Source organism: Mya arenaria, chromosome 10 (genome assembly GCF_026914265.1).
Source record: "Mya arenaria isolate MELC-2E11 chromosome 10, ASM2691426v1".
Taxonomy (NCBI): domain Eukaryota; kingdom Metazoa; phylum Mollusca; class Bivalvia; order Myida; family Myidae; genus Mya; species Mya arenaria.
The window spans coordinates 22139430-22159386 of record NC_069131.1 but is presented as its reverse complement, the minus strand read 5'-3'; the positions used below and the strand labels follow the sequence as shown (position 1 = coordinate 22159386).

The following is a 19957-nucleotide window of genomic DNA, read 5'->3' as shown; positions in this document are numbered from 1 at the left end:
TTGTTATAGATGTGTCTACAGTAATTTGATGGGAATGTACTCCTGCTTTGGTGTCATTTGACTTGTACAAACTTTTGTGACATTTAACAGTGTGGCTGTGTCAAGCCAAGTGTTCAAGCCAGACTTATCTTTTGAGTAGATGTTTTAATGCTTTCAACGGTACCCATTGCATTGGCGATACATTGAATATCTGAACATGTCCACTCGTGAGATTTATAAAATCATTGGAAATTAAAAATATTAGAAAAAAAACTTTTTATCAAAAAGTTTGACAAATTTCAATAGTTCATATGTGAATTATGACAAATGTGTTTTCAACTTCTTCAAATGCCCATTATTATCATATTTAATGGTCTGACTTAAATGAACTGAACTGGGAAACAAAGTGTATGAATCATATCATTTATCATTGCTAATGGAAAAGCTTGTCCAGACAACGGTTTTCACATTATTACAAGTCAAGACGATATTGATATTGCGTGAAGTTGTTCTTCCTGAGCTCCTTGACCTAGTTAAAATCCGTTATTGTCTTAACCAATCAAGTTCCGCCTTTGGGTACTGCAGATTGCATCTTTATGGTCGTCATCTTGACGAATTACGGACATAACGGACCATATTTTGGAACATTACGAACCATATTTCGGGATATAATGGACCATCTAGAGATGATATCTTGCTATGATATTTCATTGACCCTCCATTGACTTATTCATGTACGTAAGAATAATTTAACCAAATTGATTTCACCGGCAATTTACGACTGTTTTTTCTTCACACAAACCATTTAGGGCAAATCTTATCATGTAAATGTAAAAATGTAATATTGTTTATTGTAAACTTTCTGTAGCTGTTTTCCAGAACTTATTCATGTTATCACTGTTTTCAATGCTCTAATCTATCTTACTTTTTGTAATTGTATGCATGAATATCATAAGGAACAACTTTTGTAAATTCTTGTTCCAATTTGTACCTATTTAAAATACAAGCTTTTATTTCCAGGTCACAAGCTCATTGTCATGTTTTGATAATTATATGTATGTTTGTTTTCATGTTGGAATATAGCTCATTGAGCTAATATGGTCCGTTATGTCTATGGTCCATAAAGTCTTGACTACCTTCTTGACAAGGTATCTCCATAAACTCAGTCACTATCAAACATTTGATTTTCAGGCTATTTTGGTTTTAAGTATAAATAACTTTAGTTGAGGGCTACAATAAAGAAGCCATTAGCAAAAAAAAAAAAAAAAAAAATCATATTTTTTATGTTTATTCAATCAGTAAATATTGAATTAACAATCATTTTCACATTGTTCAACATAATAATGATAAATTTATTAATTGAACAAATAAATAGAACAAATCAAAATACAAAAAAACAACATATATTCATGTAGCCACTAGAATGTATCAGTATTTTCAAAGATTGGACAAATTACAAGGAAGGAAAATTCAAGATATTGCATCGATGTCAATCAAATTTTAACTTGATCAGTTTTTGTAAAATCTGCACTGAATTGTATAAAACTTTGACAAGATGTCCGCAGTTAATCTTTTAAGTAATTTGGACATAAAACAGATTTGATTGGTGAGTAGTTAAGTTATTGGATACATTGACAAATCAATAGAATTTAACAGTTTTAAATAATTCTCTAATAACAGTTAACCATTAGATAGCTTTCCTATTAGTTTTTGTATTGTATATGTTATATTGTGGTTACATTTAATGACAAAATAATAAATATGTTATTATATATTTAACGTTGTGATTTGAAAAGTAAACCCTACTTGAAACCACAGATAATTACATGTTGCAAGAGTAAACTTACATTTGTAAATTATTTGGATAATACTACTTAATAAATATATAATCTCTGCCAATAATAGCATACTTTTTTGTTATAGAAAAAGCTTAAGCCATTTAGAAATGCTGCACTAAATATAAACAAACATTTAAAGCACGCAAGCTATCCAAATGTGAATAAAAGCTCCAGTCTGAATCAAACAATACATTTAGTTTTACACTAAAACATAATAGAAAAACAATGACAGTAATTTCTGTATTTGTTGTCTAATGCATTTCATTTTTTTAAAGCTTTTTCAATGATAAAATAAAGATGAGATGAATCACAAGGGTAGAAAATTGTCCAAAGACAGAGCACATAATGGTATCATAAGTGGATTCAATACAAAATCGGGGCCATCTGTCTACAGTTTCAATATTGCATAGGTATTGATGTATGTCCATTGAAAGCTGATATAGTGCAACAGAATAGATGTTTTAATCATACCTATACATAAAAGGAGCACCTTGGCCGTTTTCCATTGAAACAATTTAAAGCGATATGATTATATACATGTGTGGTCTTAATTATATTTCATGTAAGTTAAAAATGCCTTTCTATGTCATGCCACTGACATTAAGGACCTTAATGGAAATAAGGGTTATCTGTGACACTTTTTAGTTATCCTTGGTGGTAGTGTGCAGGGCATGGACCAGTCATACTTGCAGGTATTTAATATTTTTATATTTACTGTACAAAGATATGTTGTTTTGATTGTCCATGTTATGAACTCATTGCCAATATAACAATTTTTTATGTATATGGACTGTTTACAATGTCAGAATTCTTTACGTTTAACTAAGCTGCAAGTAGATCATGTAGTAATGCATTTACAGAAACACCTGACTCAGTCTGCTTCACTATTTTTCAGGCCAATAAGTCACCTGTCCGATACCAAACAAGGAGAGGTAAACACCAACCATTTTAATTTCATAAACTTCTTTTACTAATGCAAGGCATACATCGAACACTATCGTGTGGCAGAGATGGCCAAGGAGTTCCAATTGCAGTATACAAAGTATATAATGACCAACACTGTATTAAACCATTCAAAAAAAAATGTTAGGTATAAATGAGCATCCATAATTTGTATGCTAAATATATCCATAAGCCGAGAAACATTGATCGTGTTCCAGTTTGTACCAATAGTAATTGCCAACTTGACATTTATCAAGTGTTCAAATTAACTCCTGGCCAGTTGCTTAGCTGTTTCTTTTTTAAGAGAACATTAAAATCAAAATGTCTTTAATAAAGTTCACCAGTAGCAAGTGAATGAAGGGTGGGTTGGGGTTATAATGGTTACCGAGGAAGTAAAAAATACATAGTGATTGAAAAAATCAATAATATAAGGGCAAAATAAAAAATACATATTTTGTTGAAAATAGACAATTTGCATTGACAAAACACAGATCAATTCAATTCAGTTATTTCGTAAACAAAAAGATATACATAATTTATCATTAACTGTTAAACATTATGAATACGGATAAAGTTCAAAGGTTTCATCGCTTTCGTGGCGTGATTGAAATAAAACAATAATAACATTCTGACACTTATCATAAGCAAAAAGTAACAAAAGCAAAAAAGAGAGAAATGCAGAGGGAACACTCACACTCATCTGTTAATTTAAAGTCTAATAAAGGGACATAACTTGACATTATTTAACCAAGATTCATTGGCCTTCATCTTTTTATTGCTTTTGGCAGCATGGGTAGAAAATATCACAGGAACATCTTGACCAGTTTTAAGTATCACTAGAATATTTTGACCAGTTTTAAGTATATCACTAGAATATCTTGACCGGTTTGAAGTATCACTAGAATATCTTGACCTGTTTTAAGTATCACTACAATATCTTGACCAGTTTTAAGTATCACTACAATATCTTGACCAGTTTTAAGTATCACTACAATATCTTGACCGGTTTTAAGTATCACTAGAATATCTTGACCTGTTTTAAGTATCACTAGAATATCTTGACCAGTTTTAAGTATCACTAGAATATCTTGGCCTGTATAAGTATCACTACAATATCTTGACCTGTTTTAAGTATCACTACAATATCTTGACCGGTTTATAGTATCACTACAATATCTTGACCTGTTTTAAGTATCACTACAATATCCTGACATGTTTTAAGTAACACAAGAATATCTTGTCGGGTTGTAAATATCGTAAGAATTTCTTGACCGGTTTATGTATCATTCCCGTTTAAGTATCACTAAAATATCTTATATTTAAGCAATTTTCGAATATCTTGACTGGTTTTTGAGTTATGACAAAGACAGATGTTGTTCAATATTGGATCTTGAATGCTGTAGCTAATCGGATTGCTTGATATCTATAGCAGACCTATACAGTAAATCAAGTCAATAATGTATGGCCATAAGATTGACTTCTCATGCATGTTGAATGCCAACACACCAGGCTATGACCATAATAAAACTTTGTTTTCCTCAAAAAATGGATGAGCAAATACTATTGCAGGTTATTTTAATCTCATAATAAAGCATACGACTTATAAACCATTCAAATAACCTACTAAACATCTAAATTGTGGAGAGCTTCAAATTAGTAGGATGAAATAACATTAATGTCAGGAAAACATATAATGGTTGTATAATAGTATTACACTCAAAACAAGCAACAACATGTGATAAATACACATACATACATATATAATTATATCTGAGTAGCTTCCTGCAATTTAGGGTCTTGTTGATTTGAGAAGGATGCTACTCATAACTATACAAGTTAGACCTCAGACAAGTCATTCAAAATGATAGGCATGACAGATAAATACATTGCAAACAAATGATTATCATTAATTCAGATACAATTTTTAAGCTTCAATTCCTAAACGCATGCACTGATATACATATTAGATACACATATTTTATGTGAAACCTCAGATAATTTCATTTAATCAAATGCCAATCATTCAAAATATTTTCAGACATTTTTAATTATTATGAGCAGAAAAACATCCCATTTGAACAAATCACCACAAAGGCTATCATTATAACTCATACTCTCTTAAAAATAAATTGAGCTAAACAAAAAAATTAACAAATTAAATAGCAATTAATTTAGTCAATTTATTTGAAAATAAAAAAAATATAAGAGCCAATCATATCACCATACACATCTGGTCCACGTCGTTGATCTCGGAACTTATGGAATGTGACGGGGAAACCTGAAGGAAAAAACACACAGCATTATATTACCTTATCAATGTAACAGTCTTACGGTAGTTTATTGAAGCCCACTGGATCAGTGAAAAATAAATTTCCAAGTCCTCATCTCATTTTGTTTAAAAATATTTTAAAAATTCTGCTATAAACATTTTGTGAAATTATATATACCAATGCCTTCTGTGATAGGAGGGAATTTGGTTGAGGTTATAAATAGCAGAAGACGACACTTTCTACCAATTTCCAAGCCATATGCCGTTTTGTAGATGAATGCTAAATTTAATGTGTTTTTTTAAGGTTGCCATCACAGCCAGAGTTCTTCATTTTATTTAATTATTAGAGGTATTCGGAAAGAGGAAAACACAAAGTATATTCCTGTAATTTTTTTCTGAATATAGCCAGATGGTTTAGGAGATGATGTTTACAGCAATTTTTTACAACTCACGTCATACCAAACAAATATAGCTAACTATAAGCACAATTTATGTGAGCTTAAGTTGAAGCAATTTCAGATTATACTCATTTCTTTTATTTCGAGTAAGATGGCAGCTTAAAGCTTATAGAATTACTCTCGAGTCCTTTTCGTGAGTAGAAACGTGCAGTGCTGGTGATGTGATTGATGGCACATTTCAAAAGTATTTTTTTTAATGTAACAATGAGTAAGTTTAAAGTTTCAATTTTGGCTTTTATGCAATTTCTCTTCCATAAACATTTTGTCAATGAAATTGAATTTGACAAATCAGACACGTCACCTGCCAGGAGCTCCCAAAATTTGAACGCAGAATGACATTGCTGGCAAAGCAAAGCATTAATCTCTTACTACTGCACATATATTTAAGTAAAGGGCATTCATGCATGGTAGCAAGATAAGAATGGTAGCAAAGGTTTAATATTCTAAAGTCCAAGAGATACACGCTCTATTGGAGAATAATGATTGTGTCAATTGTGCCAATAATCTGAAAATGGTCCACCAGTCCTATACAAGCTATGATTTTTTTTTACTGCAAGCTATGATTTTTTTTTACTGCAAAACAATTGTAAGTTATTCTTCATGATGACTTTTCGTGTCAATTGAAATAGTAAACAAAATATAAATACATGGCAGCCTACATATCTCATTTGTCTATTTTTAATCTTAACTTTTAATTGATGTATACCAATGAAGAAAGGGCAGCTGTGAGGGAAAAGGCTGAAAATGCAGATGTTTGTATCATGGGAAGGTAATGGATGCAAAATTGAATAATGCACTTATTTAACAAAGAGATGATCTGGGTTTTCATGAAATATTTTAGTTATCTAAATCAGGGAATGCCTTGCAAAAAATATGATTGAGAAAACATTGATTACCTTCAGACAGTCAATTGACCATAAATATATGGCAATAAAAAAGTGTTGAAATGATATGTTTGGTGAATAGACACTGTCTAAGTTATGGTTGGTAAATAGACACTGCCTGAGCTATGTTTGGTGAATAAAAAAAGTTATATTTAGTGAATAGACACTGCCTGAGTTTTTTTTGGTAAATAGAGACTACCTGAGTTATATTTGGTGCATAGATACTATACTGCCTGAGTTATGTTTGGTGAATAGACACTGCCTGAGTTATATTTGGTGAATAGACACTGCCTGAGTTATATTTGGTGAATAGGCACTGACTGAGTTATATTTGGTGAATAGGCACTGACTGAGTTATATTTGGTGAATAGGCACTGCCTGAGTTATATTTGGTGAATAGGCACTGACTGAGTTATATTTGGTGAATAGGCACTGACTGAGTTATATTTGGTGAATAGGCACTGACTGAGTTATATTTGGTGAATAGGCACTGCCTGAGTTATATTTGGTGAATAGGCACTGCCTGAGTTATATTTGGTGAATAGGCACTGACTGAATTATATTTGGTGCTTTGAGTATTAAAACCATTTAAAGAGATAAACTCTATGACATGAGAAGCTGTTGGGTCTGTAATTGACAATGACATGCTTTTGGAACATTTTTTAATTGCAAAGACTTAATTAATTAAATATAAACATGAATAATAATAAAACAGTCATGAGAATAGAACTCAACCTGTTTCTTTTTTTTCAAACATGTGTTTTTTTAAATACATCATGAAATAGTTTAAAAACATCTTCAAAATATTGTGTCAAAGATATTGTTGTTAAATGCATAACCATGGCAAAATAGGGCAGATGCAGTGATGTATGGGTAGTTTATACAAGTCATGGTTTGTATGTAATCTATTGACAGGAACATGTATGCAGGAACATGTATGCAGATAAAGAGTGGGCGTGATATAAGGACGCCACGTATTACAAAACATCATATTATTACATCAGTTATAAATAATATTTAGATTCAGTAATTTCATTATATTAAATTGTAAGTTTATCATGCAAATTTAAATTCAGAATTTATTATCCATTACACGAAAGTATATTTTCTTAGTGTTACAAAGTAAGAAAGCAAGTACCATTTAAGCATTATTTGATACCAGAGAAATTATTAAATAAGAACTTACTTTCCATAATCATTTTGTTAGAAGTTTTTAAGACGCTTACAAGAGGAAGCAAGAACTGTTTGAGCATTAATACGAAACAAATTATCCCATACAAAGTTACTATCAATATGAATTTATTCTAAATGTGAGACTCTTACACATTAGTCTTAATCTTTTAATTTATCTCCAGTATCCTTCTCGTTCTGAAAAATAAGTTGTAGATATAATGCATGGTATATTATAGGACGTCAACAGCGAAAATGAGTCCTGCGAAGGCAGACACGTTATTTAGAAAAATCAAGACAAATTAATGTGATTGTTTTAAAAATTAAATAAATCAAACTCATTTTACAATAGGGATGATAACAAATCAAAAATCCCAAATCTTAACTTTTGTAAAAAGTTTTTTTTAAAAATTTGAGTTTGAGGGATTCAGGCAGCCTAATTAGGGAGCTTAGATCCCTGTTAAAATTGTTTTCAAAGCGTTTTTTATCCACTTCATAGCACTTCAAAGCACTATTTACTTAAGTCCATCAAATACCAATTTTACAAACATACAATAATCTGAAATATAAAGCGCTCATACCTGATCACAAGATTATTCTTTAATATTTTCATCTCTATGAAATACAAGAAATTTTAAAAGAGATAAGTTTTTAATTTGTTTTATATAGCTTATATAACACTTGATTGCTTAAAAAGTGTTTTTTCTTGCACAAGACTCATTTCCCCTGAAAAGCCACAAGATTATAGGAGTAAAGTGTTAATTTGGAATTTTTGAATTTGATGGTCCAGTCGAATACTGTTGGCTCGAACTCCCAGGGACTGGCGAAAATACCTCGAGCCAAACAGAAATGCTTACCTTCAGTATGAAGAAATCAGTCCTTTACATCCAGTTTGAGCCACTGAGGAATTCCAGCCAAGCAAGTTCGAGCCCACAGGGTTTGACTGTATGTGATTGTGTTTTATTGGCAATACAAAGAAGCCATAAGAAAAAAGATTATCTTATTGTCTCTATTAAGTCTTAAAAAATATGTCTGTTTCATGTTAACAGATTGAAGTTATTTTCTTACTCGTGCAGCAAAAAATAAATATTGCCTTAAATTAAAAATTAGATTTAGTGATTTCTAGACTGTTCTGATAACAGTTTTTTAGTCATCCTTTATATTAGTAATGAACGCAATTTGCAAACATGGCAACAATTTTTCTAGTTGCTCTTACTGTGGTATTTTTATATCTAAGACTTTTAAGTGACAAAATTCCTTTAAATCAATTTACCTGAAATACCACATAATAGTGGCCCTGTCTGACATTCACCAAAAAACAACAACAACTGCCTACTGACCCATCTTTTTGACAGCATGTTACAGGATAACAGACATATTTAAGGCCTATGCTAATGAGTTAGTGATCATAACCTATATATATAAGTAAAAAAAAGAAAAAAACTAAATTTAAACACAACCATAGTCTATGGATGGTATCCAATAGTGCAGTGATAAACGGACCTCAAACGTCCAAAAAGAGAGACTACGAATTTTATAAAAAAAAAAAAAAAAAAATATTTCTCAATTCCATAAAATTTATATTATTTTTACCATTCTTGCTCTTTATCATATTTTAAATCACTATTATACATTCTTCATAATTCATCTGTTTCAATATGTTCTATCATTACCTGCAATAAATATTGGTTAAATCAGTAAATCCATTTAAGATATATGTAAACTTGACTTAAGAGGCCTATTGAATACCATCCAAAGATATGAGATGTTAAAGAATGAAGTGACTACAGGAAAAATCATGATGAACAAACATCAATATATCATTGAAGTTATCTCATGCTTCGAAATAATCTCAAAGATTTTAAATATGTATAGATCATACTATAAAGAAATTCCGGAGATGCCCTCGATTAAGTAAAGACAATGCATTCTTCATAAATATTGGCAAATTGTAGTTTTGAAAATCAAACAAGATAGTGTACAATTCCAACTGTGTGTTTTTTGTCGGAGAGATAGCGTCATCGTGATGAATTTCAAGCTTAAAATAAAATCTCAGGAAGATTAACGAAGTACTTACCGGACTGAAACAACATGGCAGCCAGCAAACACCCAGCGAATGTCCAAGCCGGACATTCCCACAACACACTGGTCTAAAATAGCTGAATGTAACCACTACCAGTGGTATGAACCCAAGAATTGAACTCAATTCAGCTACATATTCGATAGCCCCATACTTGTGCTCCTGAAATGTACATCACCCACACAATGAACAAATTTGACTTCCATTATAATTTGGAATATTTTATCCTATTTTTTAATTTTTCATTTGTTTCTATTTTGTTTTAAATTTATAATTGTCAAGCTCTCATTCGAAATAATGGATTTGAACCCCAACAGGGGGTCTTTCTAACAGCCTCACAAATCAGACAGTTGTATTATTAAATTTTCTTTACCCAATCCTTAAAAATACCTATGTTTATACTGTGGTTATGGCAACCCAATTCTACTCCTTGATCCTTGAGTTTTTTGAGATCCTTGATAAAAAAAAATGATTTTTCGATTTTTACTTAATATTGTTTGTTGACTGTAAAATCAATTTGTGTTGTTTACAATTAAAAACATAAAGCAGGATAAAATTTTAACCAAATGTCATGGTAAGCAGTTATGACTTGCTTTGCTGTATTGACTGGACTTAAAAACAAACCAAAAAACAACCCGTGTCCCAACCATGCCAGCATGTTTGCAATTGTTGCCCTAACTAAACCAATGAAGAAAGGGCAGCTGTGAGGGAAAAGGCTGAAAATGCAGATGTTTGTACCATGGGAAGATAATGGATGCAAAATTTGTGCTGTGTTATATAATTACAACAGATTGAATAATGCACTTATTTAACAAAGAGATGATCTGGGTTTTCATGAAATATTTTAGTTATCTAAATCAGGGAATGCCTTGCAAAAAATATGATTGAGAAAACATTGATTACCTTCAGACAGTGGTTGACCATAAATATATGGCAAAAAAAAGTGTTGAAATGACATGTTTGGTGAATAGACACTGTCTAAGTTATGGTTGGTAAATAGACACTGCCTGAGCTATGTTTGGTGAAAAAAAAAGTTATATTTAGTGAATAGACACTGCCTGAGTTTTGTTTTGTAAATTGAGACTACCTGAGTTATATTTGGTGCATAGATACTGCCCGGGTTATGTTTGGTGAATAGCCACTGCCTGAGTTATATTTGGTGAATAGCTGTTGGGTCTGTATGTGACTTCCATTATAATTTGGAATATTTTATCCTATTTTTTAATTTTTCATTTGTTTCTATTTTTTTTTAAATTTATAATTGTCAAGCTCTCATTCGAAATAATGGATTTGAACCCCAACAGGGGGTCTTTCTAACAGCCTCACAAATCAGACAGTTGTATTATTAAATTTTCTTTACCCAATCCTTAAAAATACCTATGTTTATACTGTGGTTATGGCAACCCAATTCTACTCCTTGATCCTTGAGTTTTTTGAGATCCTTGATAAAAAAAAAATGATTTTTCGATTTTTACTTAATATTGTTTGTTGACTGTAAAATCAATTTGTGTTGTTTACAATTAAAAACATAAAGCAGGATAAAATTTTAACCAAATGTCATGGTAAGCAGTTATGACTTGCTTTGCTGTATTGACTGGACTTAAAAACAAACCAAAAAACAACCCGTGTCCCAACCATGCCAGCATGTTTGCAATTGTTGCCCTAACTAAACTCAGATATATTTTTAAGGCTCGACAAACAGACTCACACAAGCTTATTCACTTATATCACAATCAAGGTGAAGGAAATTAGCTTTGTATTCATTTTAGTAGGGGATATTCTATTTTTTCTAGAAAATAACAATAAAGCTATAAAAAATGACAGAAAAGGAAATAGTCCTTAATCAAATTTGTTCCTTGTAAAAAATAAATCAAGGCGGTAAAATTTGGTACGATAATCAGTTTTAAACTATTATGACTTACTTGAAATTGACTTGAAATTTAATCATTTTTCTTCAAAACAGATATTGGGATTCATTGAATTTTTCTGGTTTAAAAAAAAATTGACAAATGGAATGGGGTCAAATTTTGATCGTAAACTTTACCAGAAATTTGAACACACTCAGTATGACTACCTCTTTGTATGTTGCTAAAGAAGATGGGTCTAAGATTAGACTGCATATGAGCATCAGTTGAAGAAAAGCAGTATTCAAAAGGCACCCAACACACGAGACCACGTAAAACTGGATAATCTGAAAATACAAAGTCAAAAGGGAAAATTTAATTTTCGAGTCAGCGCTAACGCAGGGTGCTCCACAATGTCCTTTTTTGATAGCACCCTTCTGCCCTCATGGAGACCAGCATGTGCTTAATTCTGCCTTCATAGAATTAAATGCTTATTTAGATAAAAAGAAAATATTTTGTTTGATTCAAACTTACCGGTATAATGTCTTTAATGTCTTTATATAAAAATAGTTACAAACTTCCCAGTATTGGCATTTGAAACCTTATATTAACTACTTCAATTAAACACAATCCCTAACATTTTCTGTTAAAAGGAAATTGTAATATTCATGCTCTTTACAGCTTCTTTTGTAGTCAAAGAAGCTTGATAATACTTGCATGACATTATTATTTATTATTGTAAGAATGACTTCATAACACAATTATTGTCACAAGAGCTGTTGCAGAATATGACGCTAGACCATATGCTGCTTTGTCTAAGATTGTGTTAATGATGCTAAATGTGCCTGTCGAAAAAATGCAAGAAAAGGATAAACAAGAGCCGCGTAACACAGAGACAGCGCGCTCGACTATTCCACCACTTTTCGGTGTATGGATTGAAAAATTTTGGCGAAACATGCATGGATCACTGTTAGATTAGATTTCAATGCAATACATGATGTGCCAAGATATTTATAAAATATTTGAGGTGGTACGCAAACATTAACATAAATTCTAAGTTGAAAAAGGGGCATAACTCTGTCAAAATGCTTGAAACAGTGACCTTCTCCTGTGTACAGGTTGGGGGCATGATGGTGAACAGACGTGCAAAGTTTCAAAGCAAGATGTCAATGGACTTTGAAAATATTGAGGTGGTACTCAAACTTTAACGTAAATTCTAAGTAGAAAAAGAGCATAATTTTGTCAAAATGCTTGATAGAGTTACCTCCTCCTGTGTTAAGGTTTTGGGCATGTTGGTGAACAAGTGTGCAAAGTTTCAAAGCCATATATCAATGGACTTTGAAAATATTTGAGGTGGTACTCAAACTTTAACGTAAATTCTAAGTAGAAAAGGAGCATAATTTTGTCAAAATGCTTGATAGAGTTACCTCCTCCTGTGTACAGGTTGGGGGCATGATGGTGAACAAGCGTGCAAAGTTTAAAAGCAAGATGTCCATGGACTTTGAAAATATTTGAGGTGGTAAGCAAACTTTAATGTAAATTCTAAGTAGAAAACGGGGCAATATTTTGTCAAAATGCTTGATAGAGTTACCTCCTCCTGTGTAAATGTTGGGGGCATGATGGTGAACAAGTGTGCAAAGTTTCAAAGCCAAATGTCAATGGACTTTGAAAATATTTGAGGTGGTACGCAAACTTTAACATAAGTGGTTACGCCGACACTCTGGTGACTAGGATAGCTCTCCTTATTCTTCGAATAGTCGAGCTAAAAATCAAAGTCGATCAGGGACAATTATTTGTATCTTGGATAATACAGAGTTATGTACCCTAATGGTGTGATGGCCATGAACAAATTTGTGAAGCATGAAGTCCATTGAACTTATGCTATTTGAGTTAATTGAGTGATGACCTAATACATCTGTGTAGTATGGAGTCCATTGAATGAATGGTTTTGGGGTAATAAGTGAAAATGGCAAGTTGCGCTAAAACTTGAACCAAACATTTTAAGTTGGTCAAGGGCAATAATTGGATTTTAATGATAACATGGACTTATCCAACCTATTTGTGTAATGGCTGTCCACAATTTTGTGAAGTATGCAGTGAATTGATAAAAGGGTATTGGAGTTATAAGTGAAAATCTCAAATTGCCATAAAAGTTTAACTGGGCGCCGTCTCCAATGCAGAAGTCGAAGTAGGTAGTAAAGCCCTCCTTATTCTTCAAATAGTCAAGCTAAACATAATTTTATGAAATTATTATCATAAGAATGGCTTAATGTAATCCAACTGCAAGTCAACTCACATTTTTTCGACTCTTCGTTTCTGAGATCCTTACACTTAAACTTCCACTCAGTATAAGCTGCAAAATAAAAACACAGTATGTTGAGGTAACCAATGTATACACCAATGTTGGTTCTCTCTTGGTCAAAGTCAAGTGGTGCTTGTTTTTAAAATTTGTTTTTTAAAGCTGCACTCTCACAGATATACCATTTGTACAACTTTTTTATTTTTTGTCTTGGAAAGAGCAATTTCTTTGCGTAAATATCTGCAAACCAATAATATATGATTGCTGACAAAAAAATCAGATTGTAGATTTTCATATTTCCATTCGAAAATTAATGTTTTATGGCTTAAACCGTTATTAACGGTTTAAGAAAAATGCATACAACATCTCTTTTTGAACTTAAATATAAATATCTGCGATCTAATTTTTTTGTCAACAGTCTTATATAACTGGTTTCCATGGATTTTCGCAAAAATTCTGTGAGAGTGCAGCTTTAAAGCATGAACATCTAATTTATTTATTTTTATTAAATATTAAAATAAACAAGCTCAATTGAGCTTCTATTAAGGATTATCGGTGTTTAGTCCCAAGCAATCAAAGAAAAGACCCACTCCTCCTGCAAAATGTAGTATGAATGATAGTATTGGAAATCAAATCAAATTTTTATCAAAGATTGAAGATTGATAGGAAATCAATATTATCAATTAATACATAAATATTTTCATGCTTGTACAAACATATAACTCCTTGAATTCTGGCTTCATTATTCTACAACTACAAATTTCTTAAACATTTTCTCCCTTGTTGACAGTTATGTGTCCAAGGTTGGCGATAATTGATTGCAAACACTCATGATTGATTTCAAGCTTAGGCCACTACTTTTATATAAATTGGTTTACAAAACCGGCGGGTCTAATTATCCGGAAAGTACAAAAAAAATAAAAAATGAATTTCACTTTTTTTTCCGAATTATTTTCCCGACCGTATTGATTTTGGTGCGAAACGAAAGAAAAAAGAACGGTTAAAAAACATTTTATAACATTTTATGGTTAAATATCAAATAACAGTGCACTAAGTGGGAATGGTGAAATCGAAAGTAAAATTTCTAAGTTGACACCGGTGACCTAGTTTCACAAGTTCGGTCGGTGGTGTTTATGGATTTTAAATAACAAAATGGTTTGGAAATACTTGTCATTGAGTCAATGTAAAGCTTGTGTTTATTTTAGATTACATGTTTGTTTGGGTTAATAGTAGAGTAAAAACAATGAAAGAGTTGAACACATGTGTCAATGCCAGGAGTTGTGTGCAAAACATTTAGATAAAACAACACGGAAAACTATTTTGAATAAGTCCATTTCAATTTGTAATGAACTTGATATTTCACTATAAATGAGATTTGTTGTTGTAACCAAGGAATACTCTTTAAAATGAAAAATAAACAAGCATGAAGTATAGATGCCCTGTGAACCATGTATACACAAAATGGCGGAGTTGGGAGAAGATGAAAATGTCCTATACATAATTATGGATTTCTCTGTTACTATCATTGGTACATAAAGTTAAGTCACATGCTAGATTTATTATTTTGCTATGTGATTTTTATGTACTGATGTGGTAATTTGCTGCAAGATTTGAATTTGAAATGGATTTGGTGAACATCCCATGGTAAATATCCCGGTCCAAAAATATCCGGACTTAGCATGGATCGGGTTACACACAACTAGGACCCCTCATGGCATAGGTTATACATACTCAAATCTAGGTCTAGTTTGGTTTTTAGTTTTTCAGGAATTGTTTTCGCAATATTAAAGCTCAAATGTCTTTATAAAATGCTACCGCCTTATTTACAAAATTGGTAATTATTTCACTTTATTGACATTTTCCAATATTAAAATAACTTAAACAATGTTTAGAAAATGTTATGTATTGTTTTAATACAGTGCAATTTTTGTGCATTTTAATGCGTAAAATTCGCCTCCTCTTTTTTTCAATTTAATATTGGTAAGTTTTTAAGTGTTCTGCATTCACTTTTGCTTTAGCATACCCTTAAAGCTAAACACATGTCTTGCTGAGTGATATTCAATGTATCTTTGATTAAAAGTGTAGTTTATACATGTAAACATGTTTTATAGTCAATATCATTGATGTTTTATATGCACAGTATGTAAGATTTAAACTGTGTGTTTAATAAGAACTTTGAAACTTTGAGTGTATTAAAACATGCATTAATAGCAGTTTAAGAATTTAAATTGACAAGTAAATGATATATGTTTTCTGATTTTCACCCTTTAAGAGTATGTTTTGTGACTTTTTTCCTTCATTTTTTTTTTTTTTTTTTTCGACCACCCAGTGGACATTTTTTCCAAAAATTCTTGTAAACCAAAAAATAAAAAAGGAGTGGCCTTACCGTGCAATAAAAAGCGTGCGTATATTGAAAAATCACTGTTATTTATCCCCATGCTATATATTGCACATTATTTTCTGATATGAGAATTAATTCAGAGTTGAAATCGAAAGAAACACTTCAATATGGTATAATTGGTCTAATTGTTAAAAGAAACAATGCCCAAAGGTGCTTAAAATGCAACACAGACACAAAGACAGTAACAATTATACCTACCACAATTCCAGACCAAAGACACGCCCCGTAATTGTTATTTATGCCAAGGGACCACGATCCATTTCCTGAGACAAGCATTGGCACCAAGAACACGTTCAATGCTCCTGTGAATGAACTTTAAATGGCTAACAGAACAACACAGTCATAAAATTGTACTGACAAGTTAATGCTCCTCAAAAAAATAAATATATATATTAAAAGGAATTGTTTTACCTGGGCAGGGGAAAATGTACAATATTTTAGGAAGGGGACAATTCGGCCCCCAATAAGGGCTGAAAAAAACACTGTCAGTAGGAATTACTTACCGAATCCAGCTGCCAGGAAACCAAACATAATCTCCAAAATGCCGAGACAGTATGGCCAATGGTAAAGTAACGACTGTGGGGGGCTGATCTGGCTCGATCCATGACCTGTAGGTCCTTGTTGCACGCTGCCAATATCTTGTATTACATCGACATCGTCATCATCATCATCAGGTGGTCGAATATCGTATCTCGTATCTACAATGACATCACCAATTTTTTTTTTCTTTTTTAGAAAGTCTTTTTACCTGTACTGGTTTATTTTCAACATCCTAATAAATTATGTGATGTTAAGTTTTTTTGATAATTGAACTCGGAAATAATTGATTTTCATCACATTCAGAGATCAGTATGAAATATGAAATATTATCTGTCATGATTTATTGAAAAGATATTTACACCCCAAAGATTGATATTTTTGGGGTCTTTTAAGGGGAAAATAAACTAATATTAAATCATTTCCTAAATCGCAGGAGACTAGACAGCTTTTTCTTTTAGCTGTAAAATTTCCCAATTTCAACACTTTCACGACGCAAAATTTCCCAAAATGTCTAGGGTCTTTTTCCCAAAATGGGCAGAAAAAGCCCTGCCTATTATGATTCAGTTTCTGTATCAGTAATGATTTCATTGTTGATTTTTTCATGAGCCAGACAAATATTTAAACTTAATACTTGTAATTATGTCATTGTGTTTGTGTCAAAATTGAGCCAGCATAAACATTTACATATAATTCAGTATTAAAGAGCTTATATACAGCTATAACTTACAATCATCAACCAAACCACAATGCAACTGTCAAAATCTTCAGTCTTCAATCTAAGTTATATTCAGAGCAACTAATAGAAATTTTGTTTTATTTTATACTTTTTTTCTAAAGAAGTTTTCTAGACTGCAAGAATAAATGTTGAGAAAAATCGCCACCTGTCCCAAAACACGCCCATCCTATTTTTAGGACACCAAGTTTGGTGATAAGTGGTTGTACAATAAGCCAAATTTAGAGAGTTGACTCTGTTAATACAATTAAGCTTGTATGTTCTAACCTGCTGGTGGTTGTCTACCCCGGGGGCGTTCAACCTCAACCCTGGGGCTTTGAGGTGGAGACGGGGCCTCACCCACTTCCTCGTCTATCTGTGTGTATGGGAACTTCATATCTCACTGCCTTCTTATCAATGAAACCTTTATGATAAAACATGTAAAAAATTATTTTTTATTCATAATCTAACAATACTAAACACATACAAAATAAATTGATCAATGAGTAAATGCTGCTCGAGCATTGCTTGGTCAGACAAAAGTGCAAGATTGCATTATGAAGAAAAACAGTTATCTCAATTGTTAAGCACTAAGTCTTGCTAGCAGAGCCTGTGCTCAAATATTCGCTTTTAAACAAAGACCTTAAAATCATGACCATCTTTACATAGCACATTTTGGATTATTTTCTGGTTGTTTAGGCCGTTCTATTGATGGTTTAGTCGTTTTCATGTGTTGTTTTTTTGCTCCAGTCCATGACTACAGAACACATAATTGGCATGGCAGGGCTTGACATAAAAATTTAAGGGCACTGGATGCTGGCTGAATCATCTGTTCACTTAACAAATAAAAGAGGCAACATGGTTCAGTCAGGGATATCAAAACCTTTAAAAAAAAAACCTCCAAATCTTAAATTATTATTAGTTAATCCTTAGACTACCCTTACATTTATTTGTAAACATGTTAAAACTAACATATTTTGGAGGTGATGTCATTGCTATCAAGCATATAATGATGAGAAATATTTTAAACATGTGATAGCGGATAAGTGGTCAAGTGGTTAAAACCTTGACTAACAATCCAGGGGTCTCTGGTTTGAACCCCAGCCTCACTTCTCCAAGAAAATCTAAACAGCTTCTTGGAGGGACATGGTGCACATGAAAGAACTAGCCACAAAAATGTGCATTAAGTGAACCTTTTTAACTTTACTGTACATGTGATAATTTCTTGGGTCGATTCCGGGACACTCGTCGTAATGTCAACGCACACTAGGGGGGTCCGGATTTTTTTTTAAATGGGGAATGTCTGTGAATGCTTGTTGGCATCGTTAAATAATCGTAAAAATCCTCACCAAAACACTACTCGCAGTTTGTTAGTCATATAACTACAAGCCAGCTTTCCGCTGTGATCAGGTTAGTCCATATAAACAGCCGCTTCAGAGTCTTTGATGATTTTTTATTTGGCGACTCTACGCATCCATATCCCACTTGTTGTTTTCCTAGCAAAGAATAACAGATCCCAGCGCTAAGTATATTGAGCGGAAAGATAACGGGCACCTGCTAGATGGTTTCAAAATGGCGATGCTTCATTGACAGAAGTCAATCTAAATTAAACTAATTATTTGTGTTTCATTAAAAACTTAAGTGTAATAAGTAAAAGGTATTCAATATAAATGGCTAAAATAATTAAAGTGTAACTTTTATGTTTTTATTTAACAGTGAAGTGTTTAGTGGAGTAACAGTTGAAGAATATATTTTACATTGATATGGAATAGTCGACTTGTGGCGTTTAGGGAACAAAATGAATATCCAAATGTTAAAAAAAGTTCTCTAACCGCACATTATAATTTATTGTGGCTATGATCAGGTGACTGATTCACTGACTAAGACCCGCGAGAGAATAATCGGTTTTATTCTGGGGAGAATAGGTTGACATTTATCAAATCTAAACAGCTTACCCTTTATAATGCCGTTCCATTAACATCAGATACTTATGATATAATGAATTGCTGACTTAATAAAGTTATTTCCTCCTTTACGCATTATAATAACAATCAGTATCTGTAACCTATGACCTCATCCGAGATTACCAATTTACAGTCAAAACGTCCCAATATTAAAACACCCAGGTAAAAATAGACCAGTACCCGACGTTTCAATCTGGTAAAAATATTTTTGGAGAAAGTACCAGTCTAGGTAAAAAAAATCCCATTTTAGTAAAAACGTCCCCAGTACGGAGTCAAAACGTCCGAAAATACGTCCTCATTCTGGTCTTTTTTACTTAATTCGGGAGTAGGACTTTACATAAAGATTAAATTGAAATCGTTTGAAAGTTTGAAAAAATAATCAATAATCACTTGCATGAATCCATTGCATAGTTTTTTTCTCATATTTTTTCATAGAATTATTCGGCCGCGATTGGAACGTTTTGTGATATTTATGAAGCAAGACAATATTGAAATTTTCTTTTTGATTTGTTTGTGTATCATGGCAGGCATTTAATGATGTATTAATGTAATAAGTTAGATATCGAACATAAAAAAA

At 32.1% G+C, this 19957-nt stretch overlaps 1 protein-coding gene across 3 annotated transcripts; it reads right to left on the bottom strand.

Moving 5' to 3' along the window:
• Positions 1–1254: 1254 nt before the first annotated feature.
• LOC128205849 (uncharacterized) lies at positions 1255–19557 on the bottom strand. 3 transcript variants are annotated; one of them, XM_052907861.1, is made up of 9 exons: positions 19372–19557; positions 18766–18912; positions 17705–17840; positions 16668–16862; positions 16363–16466; positions 13761–13817; positions 11695–11811; positions 9618–9782; positions 1255–5037 (listed from the first exon to the last, which is right to left on the bottom strand). In XM_052907861.1, exons 3-9 carry the CDS (start codon positions 17811–17813, stop codon positions 4972–4974), a joined length of 813 nt encoding a protein of 270 aa, XP_052763821.1. In that variant the 5' UTR covers positions 17814–17840; positions 18766–18912; positions 19372–19557; the 3' UTR covers positions 1255–4971. The 3 variants fall into 3 exon arrangements, with proteins under 3 accessions (XP_052763821.1, XP_052763823.1, XP_052763820.1); XM_052907863.1 differs by lacking the exon at positions 18766–18912 and adding an exon at positions 7694–7738 and having other exon boundaries at positions 19372–19555; XM_052907860.1 differs by lacking the exon at positions 18766–18912 and having other exon boundaries at positions 19372–19556.
• Between the last annotated feature and the right edge of the window lie 400 nt (positions 19558–19957).

Coding starts and splice junctions, on each gene's coding strand:
- LOC128205849 (XM_052907861.1), bottom strand. CDS start 17,813: ATGAAGTTCCCATACACACAGATAGACGAGGAAGTGGGTGAGGCCCCG. Junction 13,818..16,362: donor GTCTTTGGTCTGGAATTGTG/GTAGGTATAATT, acceptor TTTATTTTGCAG/CTTATACTGAGTGGAAGTTT. Junction 9,783..11,694: donor CTTTAGCAACATACAAAGAG/GTAGTCATACTG, acceptor TGTACATTTCAG/GAGCACAAGTATGGGGCTAT.